The 19375-nt window shown below is 32.1% G+C and overlaps 1 protein-coding gene and 1 pseudogene across 2 annotated transcripts; both read right to left on the reverse strand.

Moving 5' to 3' along the window:
- Window positions 1–36: 36 nt before the first annotated feature.
- Window positions 37–9994, reverse strand: LOC123204291 (annotated as a pseudogene).
- Window positions 9995–13411: 3417 nt separating this feature from the next.
- LOC123204652 (tetraspanin-10-like) lies at window positions 13412–17546 on the reverse strand. Of its 2 annotated transcripts, XM_044621425.1 has the most exons (11): window positions 17066–17537; window positions 16487–16599; window positions 16321–16375; window positions 16171–16226; window positions 15162–15209; window positions 14900–14948; window positions 14676–14759; window positions 14530–14597; window positions 14146–14271; window positions 13982–14057; window positions 13412–13774 (listed from the first exon to the last, which is right to left on the reverse strand). In XM_044621425.1, exons 1-11 carry the CDS (start codon window positions 17117–17119, stop codon window positions 13709–13711), a joined length of 795 nt encoding a protein of 264 aa, XP_044477360.1. In that variant the 5' UTR covers window positions 17120–17537; the 3' UTR covers window positions 13412–13708. The 2 variants fall into 2 exon arrangements, with proteins under 2 accessions (XP_044477360.1, XP_044477361.1); XM_044621426.1 differs by lacking the exons at window positions 16171–16226; window positions 16321–16375 and having other exon boundaries at window positions 17066–17546.
- Between the last annotated feature and the right edge of the window lie 1829 nt (window positions 17547–19375).

Here is a 19375-nt window from a genome sequence, read left to right on the forward strand (position 1 = left end):
TTTTAGAAAAAGGGAATACTATTATGCTATTTTTGTTTAGAGTTTGAAATGAATGATATATATGTATACACGGATTAAAATAACGCTAAAAATTTGAATATCCCTTAAATTAAAGTCTCTTAGTACAACATTCTTACGATGCTTCATTTCAAAATGTTGACACTTCCATCTGATTGTAAAACAGGCCAGATGGTCCACCATCAACCGCTAAAGCCAGAATCACAGGTCCTCTTGCACCTTCTTCAACAGTGAACTGCCCATAGCTATGGCTAAAGTCTGTTTTGACCATACCTGGATTCACAGCATTTATGTTGATGTTAGGTAGTTTCTTGGCCAAAATTCTTGTGTAGGCATTAATAGCCACTTTAGAGACCACATAAGCCGAGGCATTAATTGGCCAGCCTTTGTTTTCCAGCAAATTCTCCTTAGCATCCCCCAAGAACTCCTTGATCACCTCATCTATTTTCTCCTCTGTCAGGCTGTTGATGTCGCCAAGTATAGCCCTTTCATGTGAGAGGAACTGAAATAAATTTGCAATGAACAAAGAAAATGTCAAATTTGGTAACATTATATCAGAAACAGAGACAAAATTATCTTCTTATACCTTTAACTGCCCCATGCCTGAGGAGATATTCACTATTCTTGGTGAATCAGACTGCAGAAGAAGAGGAATAAGTGCTTCTGTTACTTGCTTAGTTCCATAGTAGTTTGTTTTTAAGCACCCTTCAGCTGTCTCATAGGTTTGTTTCATAATTTGTTTCACTAGGTGTGCCTTTTCCCCCAAAATCTACATGAAAAGCGATAATCTGGTTATCTATCACTCCCATATATGAACATGTATATGTTAGAAAATTTCCTGAACATGAGCAAACATTTTTATTGCTTTAATACAGTGAATTTGGTTTTGTGGGCATACCATGATCAGTTTTGTTAAATACACCATATACTTCATAAATAAAATTTAGGTTATGACAATACAAATGTGAGCTATTGAATTTATTGGGTCTTTGATGAAAGAACCGAATATTCTTTTATAATAAGAGGTTATGTTCCCTTTTCCAATGCAAATCTTTATTCATCCATCAAAATATAATTATATAGGAGGATATGGGAAAGGAAGACAAATTCTTGTAGATCGAGAATCAATCTGATTTGAAATGGTTCTACATTAGTTCTGACACATTAGATTTGTCCAAATTCCTAAAACTTTAATTTCTAGTATTCTATCACTTGTATACTTGAGAATTAAATAACTGTGTTGCATGACTATTGTTGATGAATTCGTGTAATTAATCCAAAAGTATAAACACACATTGCTAATAAAGCTTTATTTACCTCACCACTCTTGAGATCTAAGCTAATTAAAGCTTCAGCGTCAAACGTGGCTCCAAGGATTCCAGCATTATTTACCTGCCCAATTTCCGTTTTAAGTTGAATATACATACTTTCTTGTTCATAAAATACCAATTTAAGAAATTCTACTAACTAGGTTACCAACATATCAAGCCTTAGAAAAGGGGTTCTGATAAAATTTGCCAAGGAATCAATACTAATCGGATCCATGACATCAAGTTGCTGAAAAAGTACATCAGAAAGTCCTGAATTATGAAAACTTCTAACAGCTTCATGGCCTCTCTTCTCATCTCTAGCTGTTAAAATCACCAATACCCCATTAGAAGCCAGCTGCCTGCATATTTCTAATCCAATGCCCTTATTCGCCCCTGTAACAACCGCAATCCTGAAATTCAAAGGAAAACAATGGGAAGAAAGTTTTAAGAGATTTTGCTTAAAGCTTCAACTCCGGAGTGACATAAACTACATATCAGAAGATTAGAAAAAGAAGCACCTTTTTGTGGAAGGAAATGCAAGTGTTTCTGCCATTTTTTTTATTTGTATTTGATAAGCAGATTTCTGATGTTCAATTGATTGTCAGGATGATATTTATATCTTCACAGACGAATTTTTCTTGACGTATGACATGACACCTTTCCAGCTATGTGGTGACCTCATTCTGGCCGGCCTGATTTTACCATGATACATTATTGGAGTGATAGCACCATTCTTGATTTAAAATTAATATAACTTGACCAGTGATTATTAGTGAACCAAATTTACAGAAAGTGGAAAAGTGGGAGTGGATATAAACTAAACTAAACTCAATTCAAATTTGGCTCAAATTCGTCAAGCCAAATTTAAAAAATGATTTGAGTTTGGCACAAATAAAAATTATTCGACTCAAATTTGGTTTTGAATTCATGATTTGAAATTATAGCTCAAATTCATGGTTCAAATTCATAACTAATTCTTGCTTATTTGAGCACCAAGAAAGCATTCTTGAACCAAATCTCAAATAACTCTAGTTATACTCCTTATGTCATCAATTGAATCTGCCCAATCACTATCAGAAAACCAGTGAAACTTACTCAAAAAATATTCTAATGATACTAAATATTATTATCCTAAGTAAGATTTCATGAGCCATAATACTTTATTGTCTCTGACAATCTTTTTTAAATTATTGCATCTATCCCAATAAACAATAATTTTTTACTTTAAGGGAGTATTTTATGTCACAATAGTTAACTTAAAATTCAATTCATCTCAACTGGAGACTTATAAGATATCTAATATGTCTTTATATGCCACCACAACCCATTCACATGTTGATATTTGTCTTTAATGCTAGTCAAGGGTTGTTGTTTGCCTTTCATATGTTGTAATGTGCACCCTTAAACCTTTAAATCACTTACAATCACATGTTCTTATTGGGTTTCACACATTACCTTAGGCTTTTACACATACTAGTGTGCTTAACTAACTATCATATACTCACATGTACCTTATAAAACCTTTATGTGTTTTACATACCCCAAAAGAACTTTAAAACTTTATTACATGCTATCAAAGGATTTTGACACATACAAAAATTTGTCCAAATGATTCTTTATGCATGCACACACTTATTAGGAACAAATTGCACACAATTATATACAACCACTCAATATAATTAATTATTTATATACATTAACATGCTTTTAAAAGACCGTACATGTTACTTACGCAAATTATAAACTTGCATGTACCTTTAAGGACTACCAATGCACTGATAGAGGATGTCAACACACTGCACATGCTAAAAGGACGCTTACACAACAAAAAGGAGCTCCCATAATGTTTCACGCGCTTTCATGGATTTCCATGAATCGTCTATGCGCTTTTACACGCATCCAAAACTATTCACGCATGAACATGTGCCTCTAATTGAGTCCCCTGCTCCATCTTTTCCTGTCACGTGCTTCAATGTCTTTTCACAATCGCATGCATGCGCCATGTTGCATGCTTCTACACGTGAGCTTCATGCGCCTTGAGCTGGGTAATTCAGTTGACACACGAGTCGGGTACATGGGTCAAAGCAATTGTGTTGACCATTGACCGAATCTTTATGACCTGGTTTGATTTTGATCGAGTTGATCTTAATCCATTCACTTGCAGGTCGGGTTTTTGGGTTTTCCTAACCCTGTTAGGACCCGTGATTAGCATAAAACCTAACTGACAAATTTCATCACGTCGACACCAATCTTGCCCGATTCTGGCAACAATTGATGATTCTGACCAACAATGAAGGCATTTGATACACCATTAACGACTGAGGAGCCACAAACATCTCAGATTCAAGCTGGAGACACATGGCAGAGGAAGGAAATCTACCGACCCCAACGATTTTTATTTTGTCTTCTCTAGCCGCCGTTTGAGTTCATAATATTAGGGTTTTTACTGGGCATGAGCTCATGACTCATGCAGGTCAAGGATCTGGTGACACCGCCGCACATGGCGGTTTCTAAACCAATTTTGGCTAGAATATGATGCCGAATTCCAAAATTAACCTAACCGAATTGAAATTCAACCCCTAAAAACTTAGACCAATGATTCTCGGACCGTAACTTTAGAGTTTTGTCTATAAATTTGAAACCCCAATTTCAAGTAAAACCCTAATGAAAAAAAAAATTTAAGTCTTAATTCTAATTCAATAACCTTAATTCAAAATTGGAATTATTAAAGACAATAATTAAAAAAAAACTTTAAAGCACCATATTTAGAGTTTTCAAAATATAATTTCAAAGTTTAATCACCAAATTTAGATTTTATAACCTAATGCGTATTGTTCTGATACCACATGTAAGATTTATTTCATAAAACAGAATAAAATAAATTATTCAATTATAATCCCAGGATCTACACATAAATTATAAAATACTGAATTAAATTTTAGGGTTTTAGAAATATTTGGATCTTCACGTAATTTGAAACTGAAAAACCTATCGAAATCACCTAAAATTATCTATCGAGATTACCTCTCATGTGACTTGGTTTTCTACTCCAGAAACCTCCATGAATGATAGTTTTAAATGGGTAAGTTATATTGCATTAGGTTTTCGAGTAGAGACCTAGCCAATTTATAGTAGGTTAATTGACCCCCCATCAAGGTCCAATAAACCTTAAGACTCATATTTGTGTTGTCTACCTATATCATAATCTTTAAGTATATTAGGTTTACCCTTATTGATCACTTAAATCTGTCTGTAAACTGACATTGGACTATTCAATTACCCGGTTTTATTAAATCAAAATCATAATTAATGTAATCCCATGTCAGAAAATTTCTAACAGTCTGCATATTTCTAAGCCAATCCCTTTATTCGCTCTTGTAACAACCACAATCCTGAAGTGCAAAAGAAAACAAAGGGAAGAAAGTTTTAAGAAATTTTGCTTAAAGCTTCAATTCCAGAGAAACATAAACTACATATCAGAAGATTAGAGAAAGAAGAATCTTTTTGTAGAAGGAAATGCAAGTGTTTCTTCCAGTTATTTTAATTTGTATGTAATCATAAGCAGATTTCTGATGTTCAAATGATTGCCAAGGATAATACTGACATCTTCGCAGACAAATTTTTGTTAACATATGACATGACCGATTTCCAGCTATATGGTGACCTCATTCTGGCCGCTTGATTTTACCATAATATAATATTGGAGTCATAGCACCACTCTTGATTTAGGTTTTACCATAATATAATATTGGAGTGATAGCACCACTCTTGATTTAAAATTAATGTAACTTGACCAGTGATTGTAAGAGAACCAAATATACAGAAAGTCAAAAAGGCAGGCGGCTCAGTGATTAATGTATCCATATAAAATTTTGGATATAGAGAAGCTATTAACATTTGGATTAATCACTTGAATGAATCCAAACATCAGCGGCACTAATAAATAAAAACTTTTACTGCATTATTAACTAAAACTTGGTCAAATAAGGAAGACTGACGTAATGGCACATGTGAGAACCCACGCAAGCAGTGAGCTCAACAATTTGAACTATAAATATCTATAATATACAACGCCTCAGAACAACTTTTTTTAAACCTGAATCCATCTTTGTTGGCAAATTACACACATAAATCATACACAAAAATGACAACAAAATGGTAATATGGGCTTTCTAAATCTCATAATGTTTCTGTGAGTATTATTGAATTTAGCAATCCAATTGGAAGTCACTTTTTGTCTGAATTTTGCTGTAGGATTGCAGCTGTTACAGGGGGCAACAAGGGGATTGGATTTGAGATTTGCAGACAATTAGCTTCCAATGGTATTAGTGTGGTTTTAACTGCAAGGGACGTGAAGAGGGGGAACGCTGCTGTTCAGAAGCTCCGGTCTTTTGGGCTTTGTGATGTAGTTTTCCATCAACTAGATGTTACAAGTGCTGCCAGTGCTGCTTCTCTTGCAAGTTTCATTGAAACCAATTATGGAAAGCTTGATATACTGGTAATTGTCGTTCCTAAACATATCTCTTTTAAGTTCTAATAATTGTTCAGTATTCTGAATCTAATATTGTTTCAATTTATAGGTAAACAATGCAGGAGTTGCTGGCTCAGTGATCAACGCAGGTTATTCTGGATTTCGACGCACTATAAAGCCTGATATGGATGAAGTAGGTATTTTGATGGAAATTTAAATATCTTACCAGTGTCAGAATCTTACCAAAAGACAATTATTAACCAGTGTGTGTGATGACAGACTGAAATAGCAAGTTCACCAGCCTTGAAAGAATTTGCATATCAAACCTTTGAATCTGCTGAGAACTGTTTAAGAACAAACTACTATGGAAGCAAGCAAGTGACCAAAGCGCTTATTCCACTTCTTCAACTATCTAATTCAGCGAGAATTGTGAATGTTTCCTCCACCTTGGGTCAGCTAAAGGTACAAAATTTATAACTCATGATTTCCTGCAAAAGGATCTATTATTAGTAGTATAATACACTCCTTCTTAGCAAAGCATAAAATGTGTCACCCAATTTCAGCGTATTCCAAATGAAAGAGTCAGGAGAGTCCTGGGAGATGTTGATGGTCTCACCGAGGAAAAAGTGGACAAGATGGTGGAAGAGTTTCTAGGAGATGTGAAGGAGAACTTAGTGGAAAGCAAAGGGTGGCCTACTAACTATTCAGCTTATATTGTCTCCAAGGCAACTCTCAATGCTTTCACAAGGATTTTGGCAAAGAAATACACCACAATTGTGATCAACTCAGTTAGTCCTGGCCATACCAGAACTGACCTTAATCACAATACTGGGGTGTTGACTGTCGAAGAAGGTGCAAAAGGTCCTGTAATGCTAGCTTTGCGCGATGGTGGGTCTTCTGGCCTCTTCTATGATCGAATGGAAGTCTCATCCTTCTAATGCAAGACATGAGTAATTTGTTCTACTCATGCTTATAATATATTGTTACATCTTTTTATCATTTCTTACATCTACTGTTGCTTCCAAACCATACTAATAAATTATAGCTTTCTTGTTGCCAATTATATATTTTCCTCCTACTACTGCAGTGTAGTACCAACGACTTTGTTGATGTACTCAAACCATACAGAGAAATTTAAGTAGATAAAATAAAGTAGAGAACAAAAAGAAATTTACAGAATACAAGCAATCGAGAGCTTACTTGTATTATAGTCGTGATATTTTTTGTTCTGTACGAACAGGAGACATAAAAACCCGAAGATGAATTGCAAACTTGTGTTGCCTTCTCTTTTCTTTTAAGGCAACCATTTCTACATTGACGTCTATTTTGGCCAGAAAAACTTGAACCTGTCAAGAATGAGTCCGTGTTGATGTACCTGCCTGAGCAAATTTTTGAGGTTGAACGTGATTTGTTGATGCAAGATGATGCTTCGTCTCGATCTACTTGGCAAGATAAACCTTCTACCTAGAGCGCTACTAATTAAGAATTGTGAATAAAATTGAGTAATTCAGTAATAATGAATTGTTCAATATATTCCACTACAGCATATTTAAAAATGGAATCATAATCCTAAAATAAAAGAATAAATTAATTTCAATTAAACAAGGAAAACAAAATATGATAAATAATAGAAAACATGTAATCAACAAATGAAAATGTAATATTCATTTAATACCTCCCCTGAAATTGTAACAAAAGTTTGCGGAGTTTCCATTGAAGACATAACGAATGAAAGCATTTATGAGAGAACCCCTAAATGAAATTATCTGTAAGCTCAAAGACCATAGGAACACGTTGAAGATGAAGAGTTCCTTGATCAACTAACTGGTGAATAAAGAGCGGTTGATAGGTATAGAGCATAGCAAAGAAGAGCGGAGATGAATGTTGAACTCACATAGATGATAACAAAATTATTGAATATCAGCAACAACATGAACAAGAGTATGACACTTAGACTCTACACTAAAACGAGAAACAACCATTTTATCTCAATCGTGTTTGCACTGTTACTGGATTCGCCATTGATGATGGATTCCAATAATTGTTATTGGTTGTCAGGCAGTGAATCTGTCACACAAATTTTCCGATTTTTTTCTCTTTTTTTTTTTGTTCAAAACTTCGTTCATAAGAGATTATGACAAAAGTTAAGCAACCCAAGCCAAACTTTTAATAATTTTGTATGAATAAAACTACCAAGATATATATAAATATATAATTGAATGATTTTGAATTAATAAAAACGTAAAACCAAATCATATAATTAATGATATATCATCATTAATATTCAAATGTATACTTATTATAAGTATATAATTATAGTAAGTATCAATTTGAATATAGCAAACAACTTCATCCTATATCGTTAAGTTTGTTATTCCACATATGCAGCATGGTTGTCATGGTCTTCAATGAAAATTTTCATCTGCCAATGCTAAAACAATTTTGAATATACATGTTTCGAGCTTATGATCTCATTAATATTGGAAGAGTTAACCCCATTCTTCAACCCAGGATAATTTTGAAACATTCCCTTCTAAGTGAAATCTAGGAGGCAACGAACAACGGATATATTTTTCCAATATCTAGGTGCATATCACAGGCATTTTCTTTGCTTGAAGCAAGCCTTCAAGTTTATTATTGTGAAATTTCGGCGGTTCAATTACTTAGGTGAGGCTACAGAAAGTCAAATATTATTGAAACAAAATTATGCCAAAAGTTATCTAAGTAAATTCTTATGATGCTTCATTTCAAAATGTTGATAATTCCATCTGATTGTAAAATAGGCCAGATGATCCACCATTAGCCGCTAAAGCCAGCATCACAGGTCCTCTTGCACCTTCTTCAACAGTGAACTGCCCACAGTTATGGTTAAAGTCTGTTTTCACAAACCCTGGACTCACTGCATTTATGTTAATATTAGGTAGTTTCTTGGCCAAAATTCTTGTATAGGCATTAACAGCCGCTTTAGAGAGCACATAAGCCGAGGCATTAATCGGCCAGCCTTTGGTTTCCAGCAAATCCTCCTTAGCATCCCCCAAGAACTCCTTGATAACCTCATCTATTTTCTCCTCTGTCAGGCTATTGATGTCGCCAAGTAGCCCCTTAGCCCTTTCATGTGAGAGGAACTGAAATAAATTGGCAATGAACAGAGTAAATGTCATATTTTGTGTCTTTATCTCAAAACAATAAAATCATATGTACACATTTTAGTAACACATAATTGAGTAAACAAATAATTTGTTATTATATGTTGAGTATTATTTTATATTTAAATTAAAATCATTTAATTATATACATCATATGTATATTCAATTATATACTTAAAAATTTATACACATAATATTTGCTCTTCTCAAAGACAAAGACATAATAATCTTTTTATACCTTTAACTGCCCCAAGGCTGAGGAGACATTCACTATTCTTGGTGAATCAGACTGTAGAAGAAGTGGAATAAGTGCTTCTGTCACGTTCTTAGTTCCATAGTAGTTTGTTTTTAAGCACCCTTCAGCTGTCTCATAGGTTTGTTTCACTATTTGTTTCACCAAGTCTGCCTTTTCGCCCAAAATCTACATGAAAAGCCATAATCTGGTTATCAATCACTACCATGATTATGTATTAAAACATCTATGCTAATAAAGCTTTATTTACCTCACCACTCTTGAGATTCAAGCTAATAAAAGCTTCAGCGTCAAATGTAGCTCCAGGGATTCCTGCATTATTTACCTGCCCAATTTACATTTTAAGTTCAATATAAATATTTTCTTATTCATGAAATACCAATTTAAGAAATTCCACCAACTAGCTTACGAGTATATCAAGCCTTTGAAACTGGGTTCTGATAAAATTTGCCAAGGAATCAATACTACTGAGATCCGTCACATCAAGTTGCTGAAAAAGTACATCAGAAAGTCCTGAATCATGCAAACTTTTAATAGCCTCATGGCCTCTCTTCTCATCTCTAGCAGTTAAAATCACCAATACCCCATTAGAAGCCAGCTGCCTGCATATTTCTAAGCCAACCCCTTTATTCGCTCCTGTAACAACCGCAATCCTGAAATTCAAAGGAAAACAAAGGGAAGAAAGTTTTAAGAGATTTTGCTTAAAGCTTTAATGCAGGAGTAACATAAACTACACATCATAAGATAAGAGAAAGAAGTACCTTTTTCTTGAGGGAAGTGCAAGTGTTTCTTCCATTTTTCGTTTTTTCATTTGTATGTGATAAGCTGATTTCTGATGTTCAAACGATTGTCAAGGGTAATACTTATATCTTCACAGAAAAATTTCTGTAAACGTATGCCATGACAGATTTCCAGCAATATGGTGACCTCATTCTGGCCACCTGATTTTACCATAATATAATATATTGGCTTAAAATTATAACAAAATTATTTGAATTTATTTTAAATATGTAATGCATATATGTATTATTATAAGATTAAATAAATTTAAACTAAAAATAAAATATTATTTAATTCTATATATATATATATATATATATATATATATATCAAAATAAACTTATGATATTATCTTAAAATTAACATAACTTGACCAGACACAGGAAGTGAAAAAGGCTGGCGGCTCCTGTCTGGTAGGAAATAGAAGGCCAAATGTCTAATTCCCGCCCAAGGTTTGATCAATGATATTCCCACCTGTTAAATTTAAAAAATAATATATCATCTATTTATTAAAATCAACTGTTACCATTAAAGGGTATTTATATCTTTTTTTAATATTATAATAGACATAAATTGTGGGGGTGTCAATGTCATTTTTTTTAAATTTATTAAGGATAAATAAATATTTTTTTGTCTTATTTAAAAATTACTATTCACCTCATATATTTAAAAAATGTAATATAGTTTCAATAGTTTATAATACGAAATTTATAACTCTTATTGATTGTGTATTTTGGAAGTGTAATTATCAATTTTGAAACTATTAATGTGCATATTAAAATTAAAACACCTCAAACTTTTTTTCAATTTTTAAAAACTCCTTAAAAATTTCATTGTTTTTGAAAATTACAGCCTACTTCAAATATATGATTACATGTCATTGACACCTTTATCTATATTTATATTAATAATTTTTATTTATTTTAATTAATATTAATATAAATTAGATGTAAATTATAGAATTAAATTTTGAGTGTAAAATGATATTTAGCTTGATGGCTATTTTGTCTTTTCAGTGTAAATTTGTTAAAAATTTTGACAGATGGGTGCAAAATCAACTTTTCCAAACTTAACTGGTGGACAATTTATTTGGATGTGAAAAAAAAAATATGTTTTATACCTTTGAACATACAAAGGTATAAGTGAATAAAGGTATCTATATAAAAATTTAATGAAAATTTTGGAGATAGGGAAGGCATTAACACTAGGACAACTTATATTCAATAAAACTATGTATATTTATTTTAAATACATAAATTAGTATACACTTAATATATATTATCATATAATTGAGTAATTTTAAATTAAAATAAAACAACATCCAATTACATGATGACACATATAAGTATATAATTACTTATATATATAAAATGGATACACATAATATTACTTACTTATATTTAATGAGAATTTTATGGTGGCAATTTACATGGAAAATGAGTTATTCTTTTAATTTTAAATGAAAATTTTAAAATAAAAGGACGAATGAAATAAAAGAGCTTATATTATGAATTTTCAGTAGGAATAATTTAAGAAAAAAAATTATATACTAGAGGGATTACACTTTGGCATACTGAGTAAAAATTAATTTAAATCGAGGTGGGCAATTTCCCCTTGCCCTGGATGGTGTCATTACCATTGGGCCTTCATTACAGAAATGACTCTCAATAGTTGTTTATCCAACTCTAATCTTTTTTCTTTTTTCTTTTTTCTTTTTTCTTTTTTAATTGTGTAATTTGCAATCATGAGAAAATTATTTGTCCTCTTTTATTATTTTTTTAATTAGGTAATATAGTTAGAACCCTCGTAATATTGAACGCTCTTACATGTTAAAACTGTTTATTGATAATTTAATACAATATATAAGTGTGCATTATGTAAACATGTCTACAAGACTGATTTATTAAGAGAATTTTATATGAACAGTTACTCTAGTATCTATAAAATATATTCTCTAATAAATAATGATATATGTGATATTTTAATTTAAAGTCATCGAATCATCTTGTATAAAAATTAATATAGTTTAATACTGATTTAACGTAATCCTTGAAAAATGAATATCAAAATAGTGGTAACCGGAATTTCGATAGATGCGTGAAACATATGTTTGTTCGGTTGATGATTCATCACTCTCAAATGCGAGAATTAATATCTCTTATTGACCTAGTGATGGACATCTATAATAACTTAAATTTGTGACCACTGTAAAGTTGTATCATTGCTTAGTTTAATATCATTTGCCCATCCCAATTATCTTTTGCTTATTCTAAGTTGATAATCTTGATGAACATCGCTTCCAACACAATAGCACATATGCAATACTTTGCTTTGTACCTGTCTTTTTCTCCTTGTGATTCCACAACGAAGCCATTGTAGGATTATCCTAACAATGGTGTTATCTCGTGGTCCTCCTCAACTACCTCCCATCGATCATTAGCCAGTAGATGCGTTGTCATCTTGACAGCCCAAGTTTGGCAATGCTCCCCAGAAAACACTGGTGATGTTATTGCTGAGTTTTGGAGCCATGGTAAAGATGCTTTTGTTTGTGTTTAAGGACAACTCACACATCCCTTGAGAAGTAAGCTTTGACAACAATATGTTGTTTTATAGAGAACTATGTGTTCGTTTCATTGAATAAAAGTGCAATTTATACATGTAAAATAATGAGAAAAAACTTATCCTTCAAGTAACAATCTTAATGTCTATTTTCAGCTAACTGAAAACCTCTTCTCCAAGTAATTTACTCAGCATCTTCTTCAATTAATCTACTCAGCATCTTGAGGCACACATTGAACAGTTAGATAGAACTGACTAATCCTGTATTCATACAACCTAGTGATGAAAATGCCACCTTGTTAAGGAGGGGCAAACATATGAGAATGCAAAAGAAATTGTGGAGACAAATTACCATGGAATTAAAAGTCAGTGAAGAACTTCTCCCTTTACTGCATTTCTCCTAGTCGCCGAGAATTCTGAACATGGCCTTCTTTTAGGGTCAGTTAAAGGTAACTCAAACTGAGATAAATTGGTGATAAGGGAGAATTTGGCTAGAAACATGTTATGATTATAACGTGTGGTTCACTTTCGGTACATCAACAATTAAAACGTTAAGGCAGAGCTTGACGATATAGATGGCCTAACAGTGAAGAAACTGGACAAAATTCTGCAGCGCTTTCAGAGTGATTTTGAGAATAAGATGCCGAAAAATGGGTGTCCTTCAACAGTGTCTGCAGATAAAGTGTACAAAGCAGTGCTTATAAAAGAATCATAGCAAGAAAATATATCAGTTTCCAGGTAAACAGTGTCCACCTTGGAGTGGTCGAAGCAGATATGACCTGCTATACCAGCAACTTGACGCCCAAAGGAGGTGCCAGAAGCAACAATGTTTGTTTATTTTAGTACTTCCTTCTGTGCAAGCTAGAGAAAGATGTAAAAGAAATAACACTGAATACTCTGATGAACAATTTACAGATACTGCATTGTTTTGTTGAAGTAGTTTTCTCTCAGATGATTAAACAATTTTACCGAGACAATGTTCAGCAATTCGAATACAGACCTAAAGCCACAAGCTTTTTGACCCTTCATATGAGAGAACGACAATTGGTTATCTGATTTTCTTAGATTATAAGTAATTAAACAAAACCACTCTTACAGAACATCAGAATATTCAGGAGCACGAGTAGATTTGCTTCTTGAACACATTTTTTAGCACATTGATGGAGAGTTTTCAAATTTTTGAGCGTCTTCTTACAGCATTTCGCCTTGCACAGCATCCCACAAAGTATACAATTGACTGGCAGTGGAAAATAAGATAGGAGATCGATGAGCATATAGCATTTTTGACAGTTATATACGCTAAAGCAGAAATAGCAGCAATTCAGAGCTGCCAAAATTGTTATAAGGCACAATAAAGAACCAGAAGCAACTCAAGGCATCAATTTTTTCTATGATAATTAATGAATAATTTAAGACTGCCAGAGATTGGTGAATGGTTTCTTACCAGCACAATAAAGAGAACCATATTAAAAGTTGCAACTATTCTCCACTCAGTTTTCATGTATTGTGCAACACCAGCCCTGTAAATGATCAAAGCGAAAAAATGTAAAGGAGATATCAAAATAAAAGAGAATAAAAATGACAGTATGGGTAAGTGATGATATTTACTTGCAGGAATCACAATTGTAGCACTTCACAGCTTGAGAATTTTTATAGAGTTTGCAGTCTTTGTTGGAACTAACAGGATGAAAGCTCAAGTCGTAGTATGTTGCATTTACCACTGGATAACCGCATCTATAGATAAAGGTGAATCCCAATGAATGAATCACATCAGTAATACGATATTACAGTTATCATGAATATTTTTGGTTAAATTAATAGCAAATATGAACAATCTAGCACAAACCAAACTTGGTTAGTAAATTCTGCCAACATAAATAAAATAGTTCATTGGAAAACTATGAATTTTGGTACTGAATTTGTGAATGAAAATTCTACTACAACGCAGGTAACATTAAAATGAAACTGAAAAAACACTGTGAAGGAACATACTCAGATGGTGGTTGGCAACAACCAGCTTCAATGGGGGTCAATTTTGCTGACTTGTACTGCTTAAGAGTCTGTCATGAATGATGAAAACATTACAATTGATTTTGTGGAGAAAGACAAGTGATGAGAGCTTGAAGTTGAAAATGCACCTTATATTTTTTTGATAGATTATTGCAGTCATGTTTTTTCACAAGACAGCTCTTCAAGCGCTTCCAATTTTCGGTATTGTTCAGCTGAAACAAGGAGATTCCATTAATAGTAGCATAACAGACCACTTCTTTTCTCAGAAGGTTAAGAGTGGATGCCACAAATTGCATAAATTAAATTCATCTCTCTTCAGCTGTAAATCAAAAATAAGAATAGGAAACTTAACCTCTTTACGAAACCATGAACTGTAATCCTTAAGCTCATACTCCTTGTACCTAACCATTTAAGAAAACAAAAGTTTACCATAACAGTATCAGATTTCCAAGAATACACACACACACACACACATATAAGAATAAGAAAGAAGCATATTTGGCTTATTTATTTGATTAAAAGGTCATATTGTACCTTTTCTAAGATAAAGAAAGGCTACTGACTAACAGGATTTTATGACTGAAGAAGGAAAAAAATAGTTAGTCTTTTCCTACCTCAAACCAGCCACACTATGACCTGATCCATTATTTGTGACAATAAACCTGCAACAAAAAGCAGGAAATGTGAGAAAGATTAAGTTGTTTCAATAATTATTTTAGACTTTCATGACCTGAACATTTTGCACATCTTGTCTAATTATAATTTCACTGCTTATATTAATATATAAAAAGACTAAAACCCTGGAGGCTAATGTGCTAATTATAATTTACAATTCCACTCCCCAATATTTACCATTAGCATTGTAATAAGAACAAATCTTCATCCCACCACTAAAACTCTTTAACAGCGGTCAACACAATACAAGGCAACATTGAATCTTCTATTTATATGCAGGGAGAGCTTTCAAAAGAAAAGAAAAACTATTAACGTTTCTAAATCTGCAAAATTGTAGGGTTTCTTCATTGTCTCTTCAACAGATAAGTTGTATTCTAAGTACCCACAAAAGGGAAATGATAAATAAAATTCTGAAAAACATATATTTCTAAACCTATACAGGATATATCTCCCATATAAGTCGTTACAATGATTTCATATGAACTATGCCAAACTGCAACATAACACATTTCAATGATCATCTATGAAGGTTGATGATAAACAATTTCATAAACAGAGAGAAGCCACATTTTTCTAAAAGCATGATCAATAATTAGCTAAGACAGAAAAGTGAGCCTAACTGGATATCACAAAGCAACCATCTCTTGTCAATAAATTTGGGACCAAAAAAAAAGCACCACATCAGCCACTCAATAAACTGATAGGATTAAGTAAGCCTAACTGCATTCCAAATATTGTTTTATTATAACGGAACGGAAAAAAATAAAAAGTTTTGATTCAAGTTTTACAAAAAATATAAAAAGTTCAAAATATCAGTATTTCAGAATAATCAGAGAACAAAGAAAATGAGGTCCTAAAAAATTGCATAAAGTTAAAGAAAAAGTTATTATGTATTCATGCTAAAACTACAATAGAAATCTACTTCTAAAACCGCACTAGAATACTTACACCAACACTGTGAACACCAAAATTGCCACCAAAACCAAGCACAACATGATGAGATACTGTAAGTGAAAAGTCAAAGAAATGTTTTCACCAGAGAAATATCAAAACCTATTGAACTTGAATGAAGAAAGATTATTTGAGCAATAAGGATACAATCCACAATAGTATGGAATTTCTCTTCAATGCACCCAAGAAGCCAATTATAGATCTAAAATCCGAAGGGAAAAAACAAAAGTATCAGAAACAAATAAAGCAATAATATCAACAAATATATACATTCTAGTACAAAATTAAGCCTTGAATTAGAATTGATCCTTACATTGCAAAGATGAAAGCACCAAGGCCTAAGACAGGGAGAGTGAGGGACCTTCGACAGTCGTCGTGATGAGTGCTCATCCATACCCCAAAAATTATAACAGCAATAGCAAAGAGCTGCACATTAGATATAGAAACAAGAATAAACTCACAATTACTCGAATAATAAATTAACCCATTTGCTTCATTGCTTTTCCCTGATATGTTTCTTCTATTACACACTGCAACCAACTTAACCCAGCATCTCACAGTAAAATTTTCCAGTGTTGTACTGTATGAATCGGAATAAAAATTTTAAATTTTCATTCTGCTATAAGATAGTACAATTGCCAAAGCAAACGGCAGAAAAAGCTCAAATTTTTATAAAAAACAATGACACCATCAAACAAAAAATAAAAACACATGGAGACCTAACAATTACAACATTATAATAAAGCAAGTTTCATAAACTCAAGAACAGAACAAACCCATTAAGAAATGGAGCAATCACACAAAAGGGTCATTGGAAAAGGCAAGAAAGAAAAACACTGGTAATAACAAGAAGAAAAATGAAAAGTAAAAAGAAGGGAAATAAAGATAGTACCATGGTTAGAAAGTTAATCCATCTGATTAAAAAAGTGCTTGTTCCCATACCCATTGTTGAGCTGTGCGTTGCTGATTAATCTACCTCTCTCTTATAAGATTTGAAGCAAAGTAAGACAAGTTTTACAAGTAAAAGGTGGTGAGTAGGCTTAGGGAATGACACTTGAAGTAGAAGAAAAGAGAATAAGGGTAATATTGTCAAGAAAAAAAGGCATTCATGGTAATCATGTTGCAGACGTTACGGTCGACAACAGTAAGCTTAATTGAAAGTAGAGAGAAGTGAGTCAAGTGGAGTGTTGGAAACATATTTGTCCAACTGAGTCGAACTCCAACGGTGATTTGTGTCTCAAAAGATAATTGTTTGAGCCTGAATGCAAGACATGTCACTTTATATTGTGCCTTTAACGGGTTCTTCTTAAAATATCAATTATTTCAGGCCAAAAGACTTGCTCTCTCCCTCTCTGAAGACAATCCGGAGATTTTTTTTCTTTTTTTTTTTTTTTCTCCATTCGACAGATCAATTTTCATCATCAGGATGATTGGCTGGTTCACAGCGATATAACAATGAGACAGATCGCTCTTTGTCACACCTATAACAAAGAGGTAAAGATTTTTTATTGTACCATCATACTATTCGTTAAACTATTCAAATAATAAGAACTCATCAACCAAAAAGAAAGAGAAAAAGAACTAACTGTCAAAGAAAGAGAGAAAAAACTTAAAAATTTGAGAGAAAAATTAAATTAATTTTTTATTTTTTTAATAATATTATTAAAATTATAAATCTGAATTCTTTTAAGAGAATATATGAAATTACCGCTATTTTTAATTACAACATGGAATGTGTTACACGGTCAAAATTTTTTCTCCAATTAACTTATGAACACGACTCTCCACAATGATCAGTCAGTGGATATGTCACTCCAGTCTATTTAAACGTATGGTAGGACGAGCTTTGAGCAGAATATCTTTTCTTTCAAGTGCCACAACATAGAAAATAGAGGATCAAATCCATCACAGTTATAACAATCATTTTACATTAATAATTGTTTGCTATTTTCAATAGCCCAAAAGACTTTTTTCCAATCCAGGTTGGGTTCAATTCTTAAATATTTGTTTGTAAAATTTCAAAAATTCAAATGGTTATCTCTTATGTTAAAATTTTTTATTAAAATTAATGGTAAAATATTATTTAACAAAAAATATTTTAAAAGCTAAAATTTTATCTTATTTTCTCTTACATAATTTAAAAAATAAATAATTTCTCTTTGTTAATAGTTTTTACAAAATTGTATTTTCTCCTCTAGGGTTTGATTTTTTTCTTCACCACTTTCTGGTGAATTTTGTTGTCTCTAACCACATTCTCTTTCCCCTCAATCTCTCTCGTCTCTCTTTCCAATCGTGTATCTTTATCTGAGATGAAGACAAATAGTCTTCATATGAGATAAAAATTTGACATCTTCGTAATTTTCATCTCAAACGAAAATAATAATATTCATCTCACAACCATGAAGGGAGCCAAGAAAGACCTAGAGGGAAAGAGAATGCAATAAAAAAAGATGGAGTTCATCAGAAAGTGGTGACAAAAAAAACCCTAAGGGACAAATATAACTTTTTAAAATAATAGTTAGGGGGGAGGGAGTTATTAGTTTTTTTTTAATGAATGAGAAAATGAGATAAAAATTTTAATTTTTTAAATATTTTTTGTTAAAGAAGGGTCTTACCTTTAGCCATAACAAAAACTTTTAACAAAATTATAAGTATTTGAGTTCTTAAAACTTTACGAATAAAATTTAAGAATAGACCTAACCTTGGGTGAGAATAGGTCTTTTAACGTTTCCAATAATTGTTCTTCTAAATTTTAGTAGTCAAAATTGAAATGCAACTATACTCATTCCACATAAGGACTTTAGATAAATGATATGTTATTATTTAATTAGGAGATTTTAAAATAAAAATAAAGAAATACATAATCACATAATAACATGTTATATGTGTACTTAATTATATACTAAAAAATATATGTATATAATATTACTCTTTTTTTAATTCAAAATAATTTCATTATTTTTGTCACCTTTGGATCTTAAAAATCTATGAAGAAATTGTATGTAAAAACATGAGAAAATGAAAAAAAAAATGTTATGAGGTCCTATATGTAACTAACAATAATGTTATATGTATATATTTTTTTACACAATTTAAATATATAGATAATATATCATTAAGTGATTCAGTATTACTTTATATTTAATTTAAAATAATTCAATTGTATAATGACATATTATTTATATATCTAAATTATGTACCA

This window comes from Mangifera indica, chromosome 20 (assembly GCF_011075055.1).
Source record: "Mangifera indica cultivar Alphonso chromosome 20, CATAS_Mindica_2.1, whole genome shotgun sequence".
NCBI classification, from domain to species: domain Eukaryota; kingdom Viridiplantae; phylum Streptophyta; class Magnoliopsida; order Sapindales; family Anacardiaceae; genus Mangifera; species Mangifera indica.

Excerpts from the sequence above, each read along its gene's own strand:
- LOC123204652 (XM_044621425.1), bottom strand. The coding sequence starts at position 17,119 with ATGGGTATGGGAACAAGCACTTTTTTAATCAGATGGATTAACTTTCTA. Across the intron at positions 14,949-15,161 it reads CATAGTGTGGCTGGTTTGAG|GTACAAGGAGTATGAGCTTA; the intron begins GTAGGAAAAGAC and ends TTAAATGGTTAG. Across the intron at positions 14,272-14,529 it reads TGTTGCCAACCACCATCTGA|ATGCGGTTATCCAGTGGTAA; the intron begins GTATGTTCCTTC and ends CTTTATCTATAG.